The sequence below is a fragment of the Typopeltis vanoorti genome, chromosome 3, assembly GCF_054136105.1.
Source record: "Typopeltis vanoorti isolate ZY-2024b chromosome 3, IOZ_Tvanoo_1.0, whole genome shotgun sequence".
Classification (NCBI taxonomy): Eukaryota; Metazoa; Arthropoda; class Arachnida; order Uropygi; family Thelyphonidae; genus Typopeltis; species Typopeltis vanoorti.
In genome coordinates this window covers 51489465-51513601 of record NC_143551.1, presented here as the reverse complement: position 1 = coordinate 51513601, position 24137 = coordinate 51489465, and the positions used below count along the sequence as shown (strand labels likewise).

The 24137-nt window shown below is 33.8% G+C and overlaps 1 protein-coding gene and 1 non-coding gene across 3 annotated transcripts in view; both read right to left on the bottom strand.

The window, feature by feature from the left end:
* Positions 1-358: 358 nt before the first annotated feature.
* The window catches only part of LOC150108125 (sodium- and chloride-dependent glycine transporter 2-like), a 156352-nt gene continuing 132573 nt past the window's right edge, over positions 359-24137 (bottom strand). For both annotated transcript variants that reach the window (XM_090390610.1, XM_090390611.1), the window contains exons 7-15: positions 21167-21301; positions 19430-19533; positions 19058-19188; positions 18679-18791; positions 18463-18591; positions 7793-7892; positions 5404-5504; positions 3899-4069; positions 359-859 (exon numbers count right to left, since the gene is read on the bottom strand). In XM_090390610.1, the coding sequence (XP_090246736.1) occupies positions 686-859; positions 3899-4069; positions 5404-5504; positions 7793-7892; positions 18463-18591; positions 18679-18791; positions 19058-19188; positions 19430-19533; positions 21167-21301 (1158 nt within the window). In that variant the 3' untranslated portion in view covers positions 359-685. The remainder of the gene's footprint in view (positions 860-3898; positions 4070-5403; positions 5505-7792; positions 7893-18462; positions 18592-18678; positions 18792-19057; positions 19189-19429; positions 19534-21166; positions 21302-24137) is intronic.
* Positions 3639-3710, bottom strand: TRNAP-UGG (transfer RNA proline (anticodon UGG)). Its single transcript has one exon. It is a non-coding gene; the product is annotated as a tRNA-Pro (tRNA).

Genomic DNA, 24137 nt, shown 5'->3' with positions numbered 1-24137 from the left:
TTGGTTTTCATTAAGTACAGAATTTTTTACTGAATTATGCTATAAGAAAAATAAATATAAATAATCATGCATGAATAATCGAAGCACCATCAGCTAATGCAAGAGTGCGATAGGCTATTGTATTATATAATTACCGTCTTCTATTGTATTTACACGGTCAGCAAATTCAATTTATCGCAGATGTGACCTAGCATAGCACTGGAACTATTCAGGAAAAAAAACTTATACAGGTGTGATATAGATTTAGACTTCTGATAAGAATTTCTTTTCGTTTTTTTTTCTTTCTTCAATTCTTACTATTATACTTAATGATAAAAATATAGTGAAGTTTTAGAAATGTAATAAAGACAGAGCCGTTGACAAAAAAATCTTTTGTGCGTTTACTGCTGTCAGTAAAATACATAAAAGTTAATTTTTAAAATTTCATTTAGTAATTGTTTTCAATTCTAAGGTTTTTATTTAGTAAAATCTCTTTAAGTTTCATCTGCGGAATTTCAAAAACTTCGACATCCACATCTACACTTTTGACGAATGTCACAGTTAAATCTTCCTCTACTCAAAGTGAAGTGAGTGCTCTAAATTCCTGTTTATTACTCGCCATCTCGTAGTTTGGAATACTATAGCCTTCCTTTCTTGCTATCTCCTTTTAATTTACTTCGAAGACAAACTACTGGTGGTATCGTTTTTAAATAAATTCAGAAAATCCTGGATTTTCTACACTTCCATCTTCTTGCTTGCAAGAAGGATGCTCCGGAGTTTCAACCATCGCCATAGACTTCGTACCCATTTTCCAATCATCCTTCACTTCTTCATCAGCTGGTCCCCAATCATCAGATGGTGATAAAGCTTGATGGAATTTCTAATATAAAGAAAGTAGAAAAAACATCATAAATATCGTTAATATAAATTATATCCCTAAATTAATGTCCTACATTATTATTATTAGGATGCTATTTACGAAGGTTATGAAAACATTGTGGCAAAACTGCTTAAGAGTACATCACCAATGACAGCAGCTCTAGAATGCGTAGTAAATAGATGGCAGCAGTGGTGCGAATTACATCAGTCGTTCTACATTAACACGTTTTCTGACTGTGGCAAATTATTAATTAAATAATTTATAATGATTTATCGTCCAAGAGTTGCGTATACGGGAAAGTAAAGATAATTAGGGAAGTTTAGAATCACATTACACTGCAACAGGTTTGACTGTGACAAAGAATCAATTAATTACTTAATAATGATTTATAGGACATTTGCATATACAGGAAAGTACAATACCTTCTTTATTTTAATCATCTTGATATTGATTGAAGAGATATCTGTCTGCAAATTGCATGTGTTCTCTGCCTGGTTCGTACTGAAAGAACTAACACTACAATTCGATATATATAACTGCACGTGTGTTCAATTTGCTTGTGTTGCGAGAGGAAACACCTGCTTATGACATTGATTGGCAAACTCACCTTCAGATAAAAATCTCTCAGATTCTTCACTTCATAGTAGTAATTCGAACTCTAAAGAACCAAGAATCGAATTATATCTAAAATTTAAGAATCTATATGAGGCCATTTTAATTGAAGGTCAGATATTCGGTCTTGTACGGAGGTTGAGAGACTTTCTTTCTGTAAACCTCAATTTTTATCTTCTACTGGAGAAAAAACTCAGCTATTCAGATATCATTCTCAGTCCCCTATTATATTTCTAAGAATAAACAATGTAATAAAAGTTTTTTTTTGAAAAAAAAATTGGAGTAAAGGTGTTAAATATGGGAATGCAAAAAAAGTAATCTAACGGTGAACACGTATATTGCATTAGACAGGCTCCTTTTTGCCAATTCCTCAACATATTAAGAGAATGCTAATTCCCCCCTTGTTCCCCTTTTTTTGTAACATTTTCACGATAGCGAAGTTTACAGCAAATGTCTTTGGAAGGAGTGAAAATAGCAGAAAAGAAAGATGAGCAATTACTTAAAATGAGATAGCAAATTATAAGAACAGACCTCCAGCACCATTACCACCCAAAGTGAAAACCAAAGAAATGGATGAATGGATGATGATATCTGAAATCTTGTATTGAATGGTACAGCCATGCTTATGCATATTTATGGTGAGAACCTGTTACATTTAGAATGCTAGCTAGCGACACGAAGAATGTGCAAGTCTAGAAAATATGGCCGTTCTAGGTATAACAATAAAAAGTTTTTAACAAAAACGTGTTCTACTTGGCAGTATTAAAGCATAGTCTTAGAAAGTGACTATTTTTACAATTTCATAGAAATATCCCAATTGTATTATGTAGAATTTTTAAGAATTAAAAATTTTGCTTGGCTCTCTTCTCTACCTTGCAATTCAATTTGGAATTTTCGTCCTAAGCCTGTTTGTTAGCACACATTACAGGTTCCAGATTTTGATGATTAAAGGACTTCCTGCATCTAAAACTTTCTTATACCTTTCAAAGTTTAATTATTAGTAATTTAAAAATTATATTTAATATATAATTGTGTTTTGTATTCTATATCAGATGTCTAATTGTGATTCACAAATTAAGTATAATTTAAAAACTTCTTTACAAAATTGATCCTGGCGCCATCTCACGGCAGTTAGGTTAATGTAGTCTTTGACTATTACGTAAAAAAGAAATGACCGGTGATTACAAAAAATTGTCTACGCATTTTACGGCTGTGTGTAATAGTTTTGTTTCGTATTTTATGATATGGAATAAATAAAAGAATTCTTTTATTATATTTATTTTTTTAATTTAATTTTTTAATTAATTTTTAATATTTAATTTTTTAATTAATTTTTAATATTTAATTTTTTAATTAATTTTTAATATTTTAAAATTTTAATTAATTTAATTATTTTAATAAATTTTTAATATTTTAAAATTTTAATTAATTTAATTATTTTAATAAATTTTTAATATTTTAAAATTTTAATTAATTTAATTATTTTAATAAATAAAATAATTCTTTGTCTTCAAGTGGATTTATGCTGATGGCCATCCACTGTTAGCGTAATCAAGCTATCGTGATGTTTTTAAGAGGGTATCGATTCTCTGAATTCGAAACTGAAGTGAAAGGGATTTTCCCTAGCCCTTTCCTGAACAATGCAGGAATTATAAATAGTGACGACACATATAGTAACATCTCGTGACTTATACAAGTATTTCCCTGTCATTATGCTCCCATCCCGTCTCATTCATTTACCTTGTGTTTTAATTCAATATTTTTTCAGCATATGACATGACTTGTCGATGGTCGCTTTTTTCAATCCCAATCCAGTTCTGATTAAGAAATATCAAAGCCGATTTCTGCTTCATCATACATACCCCATTCACTTCTCTTTTATCTATGTATACGAGAGAAAGAAAACACTATCGCCTGCTCAATAATAAATTCTTTTCGTATACTCGCCATATTTGAAAACCAAACTCCCAACAGTAGCATGTTTACGCATCATAACTTATTTATCAGTTATTATATGTAGGAGGTCTGTTTTTAGAAGTACTAATAAATGTTTTGGAATTTAAAAAAAATCGTCATTTCTTTCCACAATGCTCGTATATTCATAACGTCGTAACATTCAGAAAGGTAATAACGAATATTAAAATTATAAAAAATTTACATGCTTAGAGGGCCCGTCCGGGATTTGAACCCGGGACCTCTCGCACCCAAAGCGAGAATCATACCCCTAGACCAACGGGCCATGACACATGAGGTGTTGTATGATATCTAATATATATGAAATATATTACTTATAATTGATAATTTTCAATCATTTAAAATATTTATCATACTTATAAACTGTTTCATGCAATTATACAAACTATACATGCATTCATTCTCATTTATAATTTTTATAAAATTTTCTGTGAAAACTGCAGATATACTAACTTCCTTGAATGTATTTCCTCTCTGTTTAATCACCATGACAACAGCCCATACGGGAATCTGCAGTACTGACGCCATAGTAAGACACCAACCAACCGCGTCAGCCCAGTCAGGATAGTCGTATTCATTGTAGTGGAGAGGTTGATGTTCGACAAGGGAACAAATAAGCACCAACTGGAAAATTAATAATAATAATAATAATAATAATAATAATAATAATAATAATAATAATGACTATGAAACAACGTGGAGTTCTCTAAGACAGCGTTTCCCAAAGTGTGGTACGTGTACATCAGGTGTACCATTTTTGTGACAGATCTATTGTTTATTTAAATTTACAAAATCTGAAAAATCTGAAGACATTTTTAGTAATGTTTAAACAAAATGCCTCTTGGTAGGTATATGCATCTACTGATCTCCATTAGGAATTGGTCTGTTTTTTTATTTATTTATTTTTATGTTAGGCCCATACACGAGAGGCTGGTTGCCCAACATATATGTTAGTACCGTATGCGGATAGTGTGGGTTGGGAAAGGATAAACTTGTTTATATTTGATTTAAAATCGTGTATATTGTATTCCATGGGAAATACGTCAGGGGGAAGACCGTTCCACAGTACAACAGTTGCAGGGATGAAGGATGAGGAAAAGAAACTTGTTCTGTGGGTTTCAAGGTGTACCGTGAAAGGATGTTGGGCGTCAGCTGTACGTGTTTCAATGGGCTTAGTAAAACTTGGTTGACAGCACGATCGCGTTCCAGCTGCGTGGTTCGAGCTGTTTTCATTAAAAGTTTAAATTCAAATAGCCAAACCACTGGGTCGGAAATTTCTGCTAATTTTCGGAATCATTAGCATCTTAAATTGTAACGGTTGTCAGCCATTGTTTTCACCACTCATATCTGCATCTACTGGATTTTCCGTGCTTGCCAAATAAATAAACGAAACCGCTTTCTAGAAGTGGAGTTACACCATTTAAAAGTGACAAATTTAGAACTGGATTTCATCATATAAACTTCGTCTCAACTTTTTTTTTTATTTGATTGAAAATTTAAATGTCCTAATTTTTGTTTCTCCTTTAATGTATATTGGATTCATATAACTAAAATGTATTTAATAATTTTAAAATGTTTCATATGTTTGTAATTTATTATAATACATATGTTAAAAAATAAACAACTTTGTAATTATTCGCGTTTGAATGAAATATTATTACAACTTATCTAAATTACTTTTTGCCTGGGAGGGGAGTACGTTGGTGTCACTAAAATTTTAAAATGAGCACACTGCTACTGAAAATTTGGGAAGCACTGTTTAAGGAAATTTCAGGAAATTTCAAAATTATACTTAAGCTGATGATGGGACATAGCAAAGGACACTTTTTATCCTTTTTTAGTAGAAGAGCCAGAAGGGGAGAGAGAGAGAGAGAGAGAGAGAGAGAGAGAGAATTGTGAATGACACACACAATTTCGCAAAAAACACACGAGTTCGCAAAATGAAACAGTAAACTTACAGTGAGTACTGCAGGGGTTGTATATTTCCATGTAATCCTCCAGTACAGGCTTGGAGCTTTTCCAAGCATGATTACTACATCATCTGAAAACTGCTTTAGACCTAGAAATATAAATATTCCCTAGTTAGATCGGTTAAGAAGATGTTCAAAATAGTAAGCGAAATTTATGTTAAGAAATTAAGTTTTATCATATTTATACATAAATTAGATAATGTATAAAAATAATTTAATCTCTTGACGATTAAGTTATTGCGATATTAGTAACAGAATAAACAAAGCAGGTATGGCGAGAGCCAGGTGAATGCATTTATATGGAAAAACAAATAAATTAGTAAATAAACCGCCTAAACTAGCAGAATACAAGACAGTGTTCAAACCAATTTTAACTTATGGATCTGAGAGCTGGTTTAGAAAAAAAAAAAAAAAAAAGGAAGAAAAGAAAACAAAATTGCCAGAGAAAATCAGCGGCGTGAACAGCTGGCATCAGTAGCAATATTTATATTAAAAACGAGGATATTAGGAAAGAACTTGACACTGTCAGCATCCAGGGGAATGCGTTAGCAAAGCTAATCTCAGGTGGTATGGTCACTTAAGCAGAATGGGAGAGGGAAGTAAAAAAAAAAACAAAAAAAAAAACAGGTGTTTAGTGCCAAGGTGGCAAGAAAAAGACTCAGAAAAGACCAAGATTTAGGTGGATAGATTCACTCAGAGCTGCATTAAATTTGAAGGCTGAAATTTTAGAAACAACACTATTGAAATTTTGACATATAATAGACTAAATGGGAAGGGAAATTTTTGACAGGAGATTAATAATAATGTAAACTCAATCATGTGGTGCTGTTATAGTGGCCTGAACACCCCCGTTGAGGGTGCATATCAGGAAACTGATGATGATGATGATATAACGCAACAATTTCACTCGACACAAAATGCCAAATACAAAATACAGTTATTTAAGAAATTTCATATTTCTTAAATAACTGTATTCCAAAATTAATAAACGAGGAGAACTACTACTTTTTCTTAACTACTACTTCTTGAACTACTTATTCTTCTCTTAACTACTATTACTACTACTTATTCTTTTATAAACGGAAACTTCTTATTTTATAAATTTATTTTCTTTACATTTTCTATTATTCCGTAGCAAAACTGGAAGAACGATGAGATATTGCGCTCCTTCGACTGGTAAAGATCTTAAGGTCGAATCTCGTCGTTACAAGAGGAATCTTTAAATGGATTTTTATAATGACGGTCAGTTAACTGATCTCACAGGGAGGTAACATGGTTTTTCCTTTCGCAAACTAGGGTTTTCGGTCAAGCATACAGGCAAATCCACCAGACAACACACGCAAATCGTCAGAAGGTAGATCGCAGATTCTTGGACGTGTCACATACTAGTACTACTACTACTACTACTAATAATAATAATAAAATGTATTATTATTTTATTCCTAAAAGCTGACAAACATGTACATTTTTATTAATATTTATTAACTTATTTATAAAACTAAAAAAAAATAAATATTTTCATGTATATAAATTTAAAGTTGTACTATACAGCTGCAAAATAAAGTGAATGTTTTTATTTATTTATTAATTAGACTGCATATATTTATTTAATTTTTCATTTATTAATTCAGTATTAAATTTAATTCTTATTTCTTTTTACAAAATTTAAAAACGTTATACTTTATACTATTTTAATTCCTTGCAGTTAATATGTTTATTTATTTGTTTAAATTTATTATTATGTCGTTTATATTTTCTTTCTTTATTTACTTACAAAAGAGATAAGTTTACGAAAATAATGAGCCAAAAGGCTTCAGGTCCGTGATTCAAAATTATATGAGCAAAGTGGATATTAGATCCAACATTATTTCAAAGCCGAATGTCGAAACGATGAAAGGTTCGTTGAGAGCTTGCAGGAATACATTGCTCCAATTTTCCGAGTTACCTTAGTGTGGACTACTCTACTATACTATAGTAGTCCACACTAAAGTAACTCTGGGATGTCGAGGAATGTATTCCTTCAAGTTCTCTGAGATAAGTTTATTGTTTTTTTTTTTGAGACACGGAGTTAAAACTTGTTTCAAAGATTTTTTTTTTTTTAAAAAAAACTTACTTGCCTGTGTTTAGCATTATGGCACAAGAAATTTTGCCGCAAGACCACACAGGCACTTTAATGTATATTCATGTATATTTCATTCTCTCTGATCTGTCTAATATAGGTATATAATGAAATAATAATTTAAAATAACAATTTTATAGTGAAAAAAATTTATAGTCATAATAATAATGATAATAATTAAAGTCAAAATAATAATTTACAATACCTCTTAGAAAATTATGCAATGCAGAATTTAGCGCACAAAAAAGATATACTTACCATATACCCACATTAAGGCTACACTTTCAGCTACAGCTATAAAAATGACTGCCACTCCGCCTCCATATTTGTCCATTAGTTCTAAAACATACTGTCCACCCTGAAATAATCAACAGAATTATGTAAGTATAAATTAAATTACAATTTAATAAATATTTCCGATATTTCGGCATCAATAGTCTTTCAAATTTGTATTTGCTACGGTGTATTACTGTAGCTTTTACACCGTATTACTAACTATTATAATAACGGAATTAACTCACGTAAATTATTCTTTATTCGTAGAATTTTCACCTGAGTATCACAGTCATCATCAGTACAGGTACAAGACTAACTAAACAATAACTGCTATATTCACAAAGCGCCACCTAAGTAGCTAAGGTTAAATTTCCTAAATTAATTTAATTATTATGATTATTATTTATTTATTTTAATTATTTAAATTTAATTATTTAGTTATTAAATAATAATTATTTAATTATTCAATTAGAATAATTTACTTTTTTTTAAATATATATATGTGTATACAATTATATGTTAGGAAAGATTTAATACTTTATAAAATACTATCTCCGACAAGGGGGGAATGACATAGACCATCAGACCTGTTTAGATTAGGGGAGTGAAGTAATGTTTCACATGTTTCTTTGTATAGCCGTTCCATTAGGAACCGACTTTTGTGAATGACTTTTGTCTTGTTCCACTTAACTCTATGTCTAGTGTTGATGGCATGTTCTGCAATTCCAGACTGTTTGGGTTCAAGGTACTGGATGTATGACTGGTGTTCTTCTAACAGACTTGAGCAGATCTTCCTGTTTGTCCAAAATATGATAATCCACACGAGCAGGGAATCTGATAGACACCTGGATAGCTGAGATGTGGGAGCTTGTCCTTTGGAGACATTCGGAATGTGGAGATTTTTCTGATGGGTAGAAAACCCACACATATATTTAGTGGTTTTAGCACCTTAACTGTGCGTTCACTAACCCTGTGTACATAGGGGACAGGTATACATGTAGGTTCTTCTGAACTTGAAGAGAATGCTGGAGCATGACTACTTAAAGCTCTTTTTATGAGGGACTTCTTATAGCCATTGGATATGAAGGAGGAATTAATATACTGTAATTCTTTTTGTAAAAGTTCTTCTGAAGAACAAAAAGAGTTGGCTCTATGAACTAGTGTTTTTATAGTACTTGCCTTTTGGCTGGGATGGTGATGTGATTCAGCATGGATGTACTGGCCTGTATGAGTCTCTTTCCTTGCCGGTTAGAAGAACACCAGTCGTACATCCAGTACCTTGAACCCAAACAGTCTGGAATTGCAGAACATGCCATCAACACCACACATAGAGTTAAGTGGGACAAGACAAAAGTCATTCACAAAAGTCGGTTGCTATGGAACGGCTATACAAAAAAACATGTGAAACATTACTTCACTCCCCTAACCTAAACAGATCCGATGGTCTACGTCTTTCCCCCTTGTGGGAGATAGTACTTTATAAAGCATCAAATCTTTCCTGACATATAATTGTATACACATATATATTTATGAAAAAAATAAAATTTGTTTTAATTATTATAATTGAATAATTAAATAATTATTATTTAATAATTAAATTTAAATAATTAAAAAAAATAAAAATAAATAATAATAATAATTAAATAAATTTAGGAAATTTAACCTTAGCTACTTAGGTGGAGCTTTGTGAATATAACAGTTATTGTTTAATTAGTCTTGTACCTGTACTGATATCAGCAGACCTTCAGCCCAACGGCCAAGAACACCTACTTAGCCCGCTAGAGGGCACCATCAGGACTTTTAGGAGAACAATAACTTCATCACTTCGTTCTCAGTTACTGTGTTGTAGTGCCTATGTGCACGTGCCTTTCTTTTTGTAAGTTCCTTTTGAAGATGGCAACATGACGTTTCCGAAATATCGGAAATATTTATTAAAGTGTAATTTAATTTATATTCATATCTACGTTGTCAATTTCTTAAGTGATTTAGTAATGAATAACCAACGTATAAGCCTGTCTACGAGAAGAATTATGTAAGATACAGCCATAAAAATTATACATTTTCCTCATTGCTTATTTGCCCATTAAAACGTATACTAATATTGTTTGTCTGTTTTTAATATTCACTGAATCGTCATGTGACGCGCTTGTTTACATTTCGTGAAATAAACATTCATTGAACATTAGACCGACCTGCCATCTATGAGTGGAAAATTAAACTATGACGCAGATCGGTAAAAACTGAAAGCATGCCAGAGGGAAATCGGATTCCACATCGCAATAAAACTAAATAAGTGCATAAAATAAAGCTTTTAAAAATTGTTATAAAATGTAATCCTTAAGAGAATTTTTTTTCTGAGATGAATTTCGAAATTCATCTCATCAGTTACCAACGTAGTAAAAGTTAAGCAGATAATATAACACAATATTAATACCAAAGTAAATAAACAGATAATTGCTAAAATATAGAACCCAAATTCTTCAATTTGGCATAACTAAGATATTACAATGAAGAATATTATGGATCCAGCTATATTTTATAGCCAGATATAAAAAGATGAATATTCTAACTTAAGCACTAATAAAAGACGAACAGGTCAGAGCTGGCGTCTTTTAAGTAGTGCATATCAAAGCAATTCCGATTGGAAGGTTATATTCTCATCAGCTCTTTGGTATAAATTTTCCTAACTTTCTTAAGATTCTTTTCATATTTGGCTATAAAATATGGTTGGATCCCTAAATATCCTTCATTTTAATAAATAGACAATATAATTTAATAAAAGTAAAGTTGATAATATAATTTAACTCAAATTATATTATCTGTGCAAATGTGCAGAAACAATCGCATCTTATTGCACTGAGTTATATTAAATCATCATTATCATCATCAAATTCCTGACATATACCCTCAAGGGGTGAGTGGAGAGGATATTATGATAGTACTACATGCAAAAGTCACATCTTTTCTAACTTCCTATTGATAACTTTCCTCCAAATTAATCTCTAATCTGTGAAAACTCCAATATTGTTAGATTTTATATTTCCGTCTTCTAAGGAACGTTTTACTGTATCCCACCTAGAGGTCCGTCTTCCTCTAGGTCCTTTTCCTGCCCACCGGGAAAAGAGCACTTGTTTTACTATCCTTTCCTCTCCTATTCGATTTGGGAGACCACACCACCTGAGATGACTCTGCTAGCACATTCCTGAATGCTAACAATGGCAAGTTCTTTCCTAAAGTTTCCATTTTTAATAGAGTACCATTACTGCCATCTATTTACTGCTCTGATCTTTCTCTGAACTTTTATATCTCTGATCTCTAGTCTTTAATCAAGCGTTTTGTGTCTAACCCAACTTTCAGATCCATAACTTAAAACTGGTTTGAAAGGCTGTCTCGTGTTTTGACTCATTTATTTCTTATTTCATATAAATTTATGGAGCTGACTTCCTACTACACCTACAGCTTTATTAATCCTGCTGTCTATTTCCATAATTAACTTACCATCTTCGCTAAAAATTCTGCCTAAATAACTGAAATGTTTTACTTGTTCTATAGGTTCACCATTCGGGATGAAGATGTTTCTGCCTTTTCACTGTGTTTGTCTTTTTTTATTGCTGATTTTCATACCAAATTTATTACAACAGTTATTCAGTTTACTCAGGAAAACTTTCAGACTTGTACTGGATTTCTTGTATAACACCATCGGAGTAAAGTAAAGAGCTAAAATTGACATCATCAATTTTTATTTATTAGGTTTAATACCACTTTTCATAATACGATCCATATAACTATAATGATAATGTGTACTCTTGCTCATACCTGATTTAACATCAAACCAATTTCCAATGTTTCCTTCAGTACTGACTGATGACTTACAACTCAGATATAAACTATGTATTACTCGATATAATGTTCCATTTACAACATACACCCATAGCGTGCTGAACAGCTTTTCTCTTGTAATATACCTTTTCCAGATCTACAAAACTTAAATGCAGATCCTTCCTATATTCCCGCGATTTTCAGCCATTTGTCTTAAAGTGAAAATATGATCTTGATAACCTCTATTTGGCCTGAATCCAGTTTGTTCTTCTCCAAGTTTCTCTTCCTCAATCTTTTTACCTCTTTTCAAGCATGCTTGCATAAATTTTACCTGGAAACACTTAGTAGAGAAATTCCTCTGTAATTCTCATATTCAGCTTTATTCATATTTTTATAGTATGATCACTCTACTCCAATCATCTATTCAGAATCCAACTCTCTGTCCAGGCCTTCTCAATTATAGTGGTAGCCACTGTAAAATGTTTATACCTCCATCTTTAATATTTCTGGTTGGATATCATCTACTCCAGCTGCCTTTCCGCATTTCAACTTTTTGATGGCTTTTTGTACCTCAAATATTGATAAGTACTCCTCTTTGCACCCCCCCTCTACTATTTTCTACCACTGTGCTGTCATAGTGCTTGTTTCATTTAGCAGTCTTTCAGAGTACTCACTCCAGACATCTAGAATATCCTTATCTTCAGTTTTTCATGTCACCTTCATTATCCTTGATTCCTTTTACAGTACTCTGCTTTCATTTCTAAATTTTTCAATAGCCTCCAGAACACCTTCCTGATTTTTATTTTCTATGTTCTTATCAACGTCTTGCAAGATTTTCTTAGCTAGTTTTACACAGTGCTTCGCTTTCTTACATTTTTCTCTGTATTCTCTAAGATAACATACTGACTCAGTTGCCAGAAACTATCGATAAGCTTTTTTCTTCTCCTTGACTGTCTCCTTAACTTCCTCAGTTTACGTGGAGTTCTGATTTTTCTATTAAATTAAATAAAATATTTCGCACTAAATTAAATTAAATTATTTAGATTAAAGGGAAAAAAACTTAAATATAAACTTATTTGAATGGATTAAATTTGAATACGACTGATCGTTTATATTACTAATCAAAAAGTAATTATTGATAAATTAAAAATTATAAACATAAAATGCTACTTTTTTTAGATGTTTCATTTAACATATAGTAATATAATCTAAACGATATGAAGCTTTCACAGTTCCTTTTGAGTAAATGATCAGGAACATTTACTCAAAAGCTATACCAGGAGAATGAACAATTTTAAGCAGCTGTCATGATATCTTAATACGTAATTTTAAATTGCTTCTTGGGAGGATTTCTTGTTCTTTAAATCGTGCAATAACAAAAAGGTAACTCTTGTTGATGGTTGTGTTCATGTTTATAAACATTTATAGTAAATGCATTTAAAACAATTAAATTAATATATATAAACAAGTATCAATATTATTATTATTATTATTATTAGAGACACCTCCAGGGAGTCAGAGATTCATCGAGGGAGGCCATATACAACACACACCAGCTATTATTCTTCTTCTTGAATTCATTCACATTGTTTGCACCCACAGCATCCAGTGGTGGCAATCCATTCCGATCACGCACCACCCTCTGAGAGAAAAATCTAGCCCTCATCCCCTTCTTGACGTCATTCATTCTCAGATACCAAGGATGCCCTCTTGTCCTTTCCCCACCATCCATAAACTGAAATCCTGTGTGACTCTTTCAGGAGTCATACAGGATTTCAGTATTACTCTCTCCAATCAATCAGAATCACGATAGAAACCGGGAGACCAGATCTGCGCACAATTGTCCAAGTGAGGTCTTATCAAGGCCTTGTAAAGAGACAAAATAACATCCTCATCTTTACATGTGAACGTTCTTTTCAGCATTACAATTATCTTTTGAGTTGTATTTGCAATCTTGAACTTCTGAACACCTGAACTTCAACTTCTTATCTATTAACATCCCAAGATACCTAGCCTCATCAGTTTCTTCTAGCCTAATCAAACCATATAATACGGCATTGGATATCTAATCACGCCAAAGTGAATAACTTTACATTTACTCACATTGAATTGACACCCATTTTCCCATGCCCACAATTCCAGCTTATTCAAATCATTCTGCAAGTACTACTGCATATCAGCAGCATTCCTGATTACCCTACCAATCTTTGCATCATCATCAAATAGCTGTATGTCGCTTGTCAAATCCTTCCCAATATCATTAATGTACAGATTTAATAACAGTGGACTAAGCACTGATCCTTGTGGTACACCACTTGTTAAACCTTGCAGACTCAGATCCCCCGTATACCACTTTTTTGATATCTGTCAGTCAGCCATCCTCTTATCCATGCTAATATTGTATAACCCAAACCCATTTTCTCCAATTTATGCAAAAGTCTACCATGCTGTATTCTGTCAAAAGCCTTAGTGAAATCCAAAAGTAACATGGTGTATCCATTCCCCTTGTCTAGTTCAATGGTAACCTTGTTATAGAATGTGAGCAAGTTTCTAAAACATTATCTTCCCTTAGTAAACCCATGTTGCGTATTGCAAAGTAGAGATTCACTGTCAACCCATTTCTGAATGCGAGTACTAACCAATTTTTCCAAAATCTTCACCACCACTCCTGAGATACTAATTGGTCGATAGTTGGATACATTGGTCCTTGTACCACCCTTGTACAAAGGAATTACCATACATTCCTTCCATTCCTGTGGAATCCTCCCTGTTCTGAGACTCATATTAAACAGCCTAGTCAAAGGAATGGTCAGTTCAGCAGAACACTCTTTCAGCACACGTGCTGATATTTCATCAGTCCCTATTGCTGAATTCTTATTCAATTTTTGCACCAGCTCTAATACTTCGGACTCACACACCTGCGTTTATTCATCTCGTGAAGAGGTAACAGTGAGCTCAATGCTGGGTTCACCAGGTTGATAGCCTTTAACAAAATGAGCACTCATTAACTGAACAACCTCTTCTGCATTTGTAATCCTCACGCCATCTGGATTTAGAAGAGTTATTCTTTCATATTCATTCTTTCTTTTGCTTGAAGCATACCGATAGAATTTTTTATGGGTTGTCTTTAGCACGCAGAGCCAGTTTCTTTTCATACTCAGACTTTGCTTTCCGTACAACAGTTGGGACTATTCTAGCCTGCTGCATATAACGTTCATAACGGACGTCATCCTTATACAAACGGTATTCCTTCCACATCGTCCTTTTCTTACGAATTTCTTGCTTAATAAGATTACACATCCATTTGTCTCCTACTTTATTTATTCTTCGAATTCTCGGGACACATTCCGATATCGCATCATTTAAGTATTGTTTCAATGCTTCTCATGCACTGTCGATATTCTTTCCATCCAGCAACCGATCCCATTCCACTGAACTCAGTATACTCCTCCGTTGGTCATAATTTCCTGCTTTGTAGTTCAACATGTAACCTTTTCTGAATGGAACATTCATAAACTTAGTCACTTCCCAAGTGAGTACCGCATGATCACTGTCACCATCCGGAGGTAGAATAGTTACGTCTTTAACTGAAACACCATCTGACACTATAATCAAATCTAACACTCTTTGCCCTCAGGTTCCTTCTGTCACATGCTGCTCGAGGTAGTTGTCCCACAACAGCTCAATAAATGCATTTTCATTCTTCTCATGAGATTCTACTGCTACCCAATCAATAATTGGATAATTATGGTCTCCCATTACGATTACCCTTTTCGTAATGGGTAATCGTAATGGGAGACCAACAGCCCACTATGCAATTGATTTTGTTAAATTTCACCTCACACCAGGTTGCTTCAAACTCACTGGGCACATGAAATACTGTTAGTAGTAGTACTACAATTGTAGGTCTCAACTCTAACTGGATTCAAGTCATCTGATATCACTAGCAGCATGCCCCTCCTCTCCTATCCTCTGTATCCTTCCTAAAAATACTGTACCCATTACACTCGATACCAGTTAGTAGGTATGATTCTGATAGCCAGGTCTCACTAATACCTACAATCTGAGGTCGCAACATATTGACTAAGGCAACAAACTCTATCCCTTTGTTTCTGATACTCCTAGCATTCGTGTATAGACATGATAATCTACATGTTTGTTCTTTTGTATTTTCTTGTCTGCCTGTTGGACAACTGACAGGTCTATTCTCTAATGCCTTACACGTGTAGACATCTTCGCACACCTTTGATGGATCCGAACCGAACGAAAACAAACCTCAAATCGTTCTCTCCTCGTCAACATTTCCATAACAAAACCCATTCGCTTCATTAACACAGTTATATAATATTGTCCTTCTTGCACTCACATTCTCACCATTCCTCCCTTTATAATTTAGTTTCCCTGACTCTGTGGTAGGTCTCATACCAGTTATTAGTTTTTCTAGACTGCTGATACCAAACGCATTCAGGTGTAGGCCATCCTTCTCATACAAATCCAGTCTTCCCTCAAACTCACTCCACACATCCAAACACTCGCATCCATTCCTTCCACAGTCTACTCATCGAATCGTTTGTTTGCCACCTTCTTAATTCATTTTTATCATAGCGAGGTAAAATACTGACGATTTTCTCTTTCTTGTTGTTGGAAGAAGCTTCACTCTCGCTTCTTCCAACAACCCTTTCATGTCCTCTCTCATACTGAACTTATCGCCAGATAAGTTGCTAGTACTTACTATGACTACTATTTCTTTTCTGTTTTTGAATCGCTTGCGTTATATTTTTAATTTTCGCTCCAGGAAAACTCGACGTTATAACTCTCTCATCGATAGCATGTTTTCTTATAGAGTCACCATACCAAATAACTTCTTTCTTTTCACTAACAACGTCACTTACCTGATTTCCGTTATTTCCTGACTTACCTGTTTCCATGCTTTGTTATTTCTTATTTTCCTGTTCATTTTTCTCTTTTTCCCAGTGCTCATTTAAACGCCTCTCAACTTTTTGCAATTCCCGCGTGGTGTCTCTGATGATCTGCTTCAACTTCGCTATTTTGGCGGTTAATTCATTTTCATTAACCTCCTCCATGTTTACAATAACCTCGTTAGCAGGTCTAACCTTCTTGATCTCGCCTGCGGTGCTTTTTTTAGCATTACATTTCTTGCCCTTTTTTGGCACTATTTTAAACGTATACTAAATATTGACATATCTTAATAAAAATATGTGATAAAATACTAAAATTTATTCTACGCAACACTAATTTTCTAAGGAAAACACAATAAAAACAGACAAAAATCACCAACTTTACAGGAGCACTAAATTCGCCGACCAAACACCACTTCACCTATATCTATATCTTTTTGTAAAATAATAATGGATATTTATTGTAATTAAGTTTTATATTTAAGTTTACAAAGTAAAAACTGTATTGAAACAAATAATAAGAAGAAAACTTTGATTAATCGATGAGACTTTTGAGTTCCATTTGGTTTCGTCAATGACTTTATTCTTTCTTGAATTCAATACAGGCAATTTGATAAACGATTGTTGACCAAAGTTAATAAGAGAAATAAAATCTTCTGCCACAAATATTAGTCTCTTTAGAAGTACGCTATAAGTATTGTATATAAAATATAAATACTGGCGTGTCATGTATAATAATATTTGTTTTCATCTCAGTTCATGTTTAATGCAGCAGAAACATATTCATTTCAGCGACTGCGTCGAGAGTAGCGATATTCTTCCTTCAATGTCTCGTGCAGAATTTTGTATCTTTCTTTGTTCTTTTATGATTTCTAATATCGCAAAGAACAGAAAAAAATATATAAAAGGATATTTGTCTTTATAAGAATATGATCACCAGTGTAAAGTAGGTATTTGACTGATTTTGTTTTCATTTTTTTATCTTAGGGCTTAGACCAATTGCGAAAATGTTTAATGCGATCCATCTTTCCATTATTTTCGTCGATTTCCAACCGGTCTTCTAGCACTTCTTTTCTATTTATCTGATTATTCTTTCTTTTTTCATTGTTTTTGTCAACCTACAAGCTCTGCCGATTAAAAATGAAAATGGCGGCCTTGTGCTCGTAACATGTTTCTGACTCCTGATCCATATATTTAATAATTGGGGGGGGATAAATTTACTTAAAAAACTTCTGTTAAATATTAATGAACCTTCTAGCGCATTTTATTCCCCAAATTGGGTAAGCAGAGCTTCTCTAGCCCTAACTAATCGTTTTGAAGACAGGTGGCAATGAGTCTTCATCTTTCAAGATAGTGAGCCCAAGCTATTAATGAACTAAGGTTTTAAAGGGAGAGAGAGAGAGAGAGAGAGAGGAGGACAGCAGACAACTTCTGCCACCTCACGGTCAGTGTCAGTAACATTATATATTATTATCTGAAATAGTGTGCATTCTATGGCCGATTTTTGAGATGTGGAGTTAAAAAAAAACAGTTTCCAGGCAAAAAAATTTCTTACTTGCCATTACCAAAGATGGACTAACTCATGCTTGCTGAAAGAAAAGCTTAAAAAAAGTGTGTTTAGTCCGTAACTAGAATTGAACCTATAACAGTCTTTCTTCAGGCAGCTTAGCGCTATGGAAGTAAACGTCATTTCCTCAGAGGTACTAAGGCAGCATTAAAAGAGTTATCTCTGGTGAAAAATACCCGAATCCTTCTGATTCCGGTATATTGTGCTGCAAACACATGATAGGCATATTGAACTTGACCTGTAGTGAGTACTGTTCCCATGTAAAGGTCGAAATAAATACATATGAAATATAAACGCTTATATTTCTAGTAAAAAAGTTAACTCAAAATAAAAGGCAATTCACTTACTCTGGTTGCACACGGTAGTCCCAGAAGAAAACACAAAATCCCAGCCAGCACACAAATCATCATCTTCCTTTTTCTTAGTCTTGGGTATTCATCACATATACTAGTTAGTATATTTTCCAGCAGGGCAAACTGAAATAATCATCACATGTATACTAAAATAAGCGAGATCATATTCATTGAGCAACAGTTGGAAGGGGGTCGGTGGTGTACACTTACTTCACTGTCCAGTCCAAGTATGAAAAGCATGAAGAAGAACAGTATGGACCACAGCTGAGGAACCGGAAGACGACTCAGAGCTTCTGGATACGCCACAAATGCTAAACCGGGACCTTGGAAAATAAAATAATATTAGTCATTGCATATGTTTAATTTTAAAGGATCTGTTAGTGAGTTTGTATTAAAGATAATGCTGCTGATGCTATATACTACAGATGAAGAGAGAGAGAGAGAGATCATAGCGGACTGCATGTTCACTTCACACACACACACACACACACACACACACACACACACACACACACACACACACACACACACACACACACACACACACACACACACACACACACTACATTGTGATAATCCTTCAACTTACCGCTGGCAACGACATCTTCCACTCCAATATCAGGACCAAGCTCGTGGGCCATCGCTCCAAGAACAGAGAAAATTACAAGTCCAGATATTATACTAGTAATCGTATCCAGTACACTAACTACCATGGCGTCTCTGAAGAAAATGTTTTCGAAAGTTATGTAATTAGAATATATATAATAGGTCAAAAGGTTATTTTATTATTTATTTTAGAAATCATTTGAAATGATATAGAACCAGAGCAGTGAATTTATGTGTCTATGAATGAGGTAACTGTTTAACTATCCCTGAGTGTCTGTATAAAATTAAATAAATAAAATAAAATATTCTTGGACTAAAAAAAATAAATAACTTCAAGTATATTGAAAACTCTTACCTGAAAATATTGTTCCTGAAATCGTTATAACTGCTATACATGATCAGCGCTCCCATAGATACACCAAGAGAAAAGAACATCTGCCCAGCTGCAGCTTGCCACACCTAAATAATCAATAACTCTTTTTAAATAAATTAAAGTAATATTATTGAGGTCGATTCAGTTTCTTCTAATTTTACAATAAACATTCAGAAATTTCTAAGCTACGTTTTTGTAATCTAAAAAAAAGTTTTCGGTGATTTTTGTTTTTCTCTCTCTTTATCTCTTTCTTTCAAAGCCAAAGCAATTTGTCTTTCTATATTGAATTTTCATATGGAATTTTTTTCTATATATATAAAAAATTTTCTATATATATAGAAAATTTTCTATATATATAAAAAATTTTCTATATAAAATTTTCCCTAAAACTGGAAACGTTGTGAGTTCGTTTCTCATCATGAGGAGATGAATATTTATTTCGAATTTTTCACTTGGAGGTGAGTTAGACGAGCGCATGAGGAGGTTTTTTTTCGCCAGGAAACTCTATGTAGTGAGTAATAGATGGTGGATTGTGCAGTTTAGATGGAGGACCGTGTAGTGTATTATAGAATGTCCTCCTCGGACTCCTCATTACATTTCGACATTTATAAAACTTAAAAACACAGAAACTGTGACTCGTAGCCAATTGAGAACATTTGATCTCTTTCTTGCTCACCAGTTAGGCAGCAAGAACTGACAAAAAAAAAAGTTTGTACAAATTGATGGAAGTGCATCCATGTAATCTACATCGATACCGATATGCTTATCCATGTATACTTAATAATGCAATATTTCTATCATCATCATTAAATTCCTGCCATATACCCTCAAGGGGTGTACAGGATATGATAGTACTACATGAAAAATTTACATCATTATTAATTTCCTATCTACAGTTTTCAGCAAATCAGTCTGTTACCTGTCAAGACTCCAACATTATCAGATCTTATATTTCTATCTTCTAAGCCACTTTTTACCGTATCAATCCACCTATATCTTGGTTTTCCTCTGTGTCTTTTTCCTACTAACCTGGCAGAGAACACTTGTTTTGCTAATCTTTCCTCTCCCATTTCAACATGAAAGAGGGGTGCTTAAGGGACAGAGAGCTGTATACTGAGAGGAGACCTCCACATAGCTTTTAAAGGAATGTGGAAAACCGATCAGGGCTTCTGACGTAGTGTCCAATCCTCACCTTCTTGTGGTGCACCCTTAGGTATCTACCTGGATACTGAACGAACGAGGATGGGTTGGAAATTTGGTATTTAGCCGACCAAATTGTATTCTAATTGGTTTAAACCACAATATTAAATTATGGTACAACATGCAATATTTCTAATCCATCAAAATTTATAGTTATAAAATTATAAACATTTAAAAATTCCGAAAATTATTATTTTTTAAATTTATTTCAGTTAATTTTAAAATTAATTCATTTATATGTTTATCTGAAATTCTATATAGTTTTTTCTATTAATATATTGAATATGTATTAATATTTTAGTGACAGTTCCGCTTACGACAGCTTTGTTGTTTCTATAGCACATTGTGATATTGGAAAACAGAAATTCTGTCCAGTCGCTTACAAGTTCGGTATAATCATATCCCGCTTCATTAGAATTTTAAAAGAGTTTTTTTTAATGGTCTCTGCGCAAAACTGTTTGAGCATTCATGATCTCGAACACTGAGGATTATTAATGAATTATTAAATAATTGTATTACCTGGATATCTAATAGTTTTCCCCAAGTCGGCGTAATAAAGTACAAAACTCCATTAACTGCTCCTTCTTGAAGTAATCCTGTAATTAGTAGGCTGATGAGAATAATATAAGGGAATGTTGCAGCAAAATACACCACCTAGAAAGATATGACAGTTCCTTAAATATCACTAAAGTTACATAGAAAGCTATATTTATAAAATAGCTATCTAGCTAACTATAAGCTTTAACTGCCTTGATGTTTATTTGACCATTAACTGTAACTTCTCTTAAACTACAGATAAAATTAAGAATATAACATCTTGTAAACTATAATATAATGCTCAACATTTTTAAAATACTTATAAATCTTCTTGTATTTAAATAATAAATTATAATATACTGATACATTATTTTGATTTTTGCTTATAGATAATATTTATAATATAGCTATCTAGCTAAAGGACTAACTATAAGCTTTTATATAAGTTTTTCCCTGCCTTGATATATTTTGACCATTAACTGTAACTTCTCTTAAACTACAGATAAAATTAAGAATTATAACATCTTGTAAACTATAATACAATGCTCAACTTTTTTAAAATACTTATAAATCTTCTTGTATTTAAACAATAAATTATAATATGCTGATACATTATTTTGTTTTTTGCTTATAGATAATATATATTCTGACCTTCTTGCATATTATTGGCGGAGATCTGAATTCCAAGCATCCTGCGTGGAATCGTACAACCACAAACAAGAATGGTTGCATCCTTTCCAATTACAAGAATGGTTGCATCCTTTCCAATTACTTAGGATCAAGCAACGCTGTTGTGGCAGGCCCCACTGAACCAAATCATCTCAGTACCTCCGGCACTGCTGACATCCTGGATATAGCTATCCTTCAGGATATTAAATTCAATACAGCATCATATCTATGGATGAACTATCATCCGATCACAATCCAATTCTACTACAGCTGGGAAATCAAGAATACTTGTGTCCTCCTATATTGCATGGGAAAGACTGTCAGCAGCACTCAAGGATTATATTGGACCTGTTCCTCACATACGCAAAAAGAAGAAGTAGAAACTGCAGTTACAAATCTCACACAACAAATTAATTCTGCTATAAAGGTAGCTTCCTCCTACAAATCTGCCCGCAAGCCAGATCGTTTGCCTGAAGACATCATGAACTTGATCAGAGACAAAAACAGAGCTAGGAAAAGATTCCGTAGCACGTGTGCACCACAAGATAAAATAAATCTAAACAGATTAAATGGGGCAGTAAGAGATGCACTCAAAGCTCATAGAGACCAAGTATGGGATGAAAAGTTATCTTCCATTTCACCTACTGATCACTCCATCTGGGGACTACTGAAAAATATCAAAAACAAAGACAGATCCCTTCCCCCAATATTCTCTGACCAGGGCCTTGCTCACACAGATGTAGACAAAGCAGAAATTATAGCATACAACTTAGAGGAGCAATGCAGGCCTTCGTATGGAAACCTTGACTTTGACCACATATATAAGATTCACAGCAAGGTCAGACACTCACTCAAACTTCCTATCACCAGCACTGACCATATTGCACCAACATCACCTGCTGAGATATATGACATTAAAAAATTAAAGAACGAAAAAGCTCCTGGGACAGACGGCATTACTAATCGGGTGATTAAACTTCTGCCCCGAAAAGCAGTAGTGCACCTGACCAGTATAATAAATGCAATCTTAAGACTTCACTATTTTCCTTCCACCTGGAAAATGGCTGATGTGATTCCTATACATAAGCCAGGCAAAGACCCACACCTACCGCAAAATTATCGTCCAATCAGTCTCATCTCAATTCTGGGTAAGGTTGCAGAGAAGGTCATCCTCTCGCGACTCTAAACCTTAGTAAATGACCCAAACATCCTCCCTAAAGAACAGTTTGGTTTTAAGCAACACCATAGTACTACCCAGCAAATCCACAGAATTGTCGAATACATCACCACCAGCTACAACTGGCACAAGTGAACAGTCGCTGTTTTCCTAGACTTATCCAAAGCATTTGACAAAATCTGGCATTTTGGACTCCTGCACAAACTTATCTCAGGCGGTACCGCACTAAAAATGGTTCATTTAATCCATTCATATCTTCAGAATAGATCAATGTAAGTAAAAATCAACGGTTCTACATCCTCCCAGTGCCACATCTTTGCTGGAGTGTCGCAGGGATCTCTACTGGCTCTATTGCTGTTCTCTATATACATGTCAGACATCCCGCACAATCCGATGACTTCCGTTTTGTCCCTGTATACGGACGATACGGCAATACTAACCAGATCTCTCAGACCCCATTTCATTACCAGAACGCTTCAATTAAACATTCTAAAGCTGGAGGGTTGGTTCTCTAAGTGGAGATTGGAAGTCAACCCCCAGAAAAGCTCTGCCGTTCTTTTCTCAAAAAGGCCAATGTCTCCTGTAGGAGATGTGTTACTATTCAATAATAAAATTTCCTGGCAGACAGAAACAAATTACCTGGCTGTAATTCTCAACAAAAAGCTATCTTTCAATCAGCACACTAAGTCTGCGTGCACAAAGGCATCTAAAGCCATAGCTCAGATCTATCCGCTAATTAATAGAAATAGCAAGCTCAGCAACAGAATCAAATTGCAACTATACCAGATGATAATTCGTCCTATAATCACTTATGCCTCTCCGGCTTGGAGCCACACCTCTAATGCTAACATTATCAAAATACAGCGAGTGCAGAACAAGTGCTTGAGAATGATTCTGAACACTCCGTGGTATGTTAGAAACAATCAACTCCACAGAGACACAAATATTCCCTATATTTTCTCTTTTCTACAATCGTTAGCAACCAAGTTTTTCCTGAGACGTCCACACATCCCAACGATTTGGTTCAGCAAGCTGCAGCATACGATCCAAAATCAAATATAGAACATATTCAAATATAGAAGACCAAAAGCTATATTAGCCTCCTTT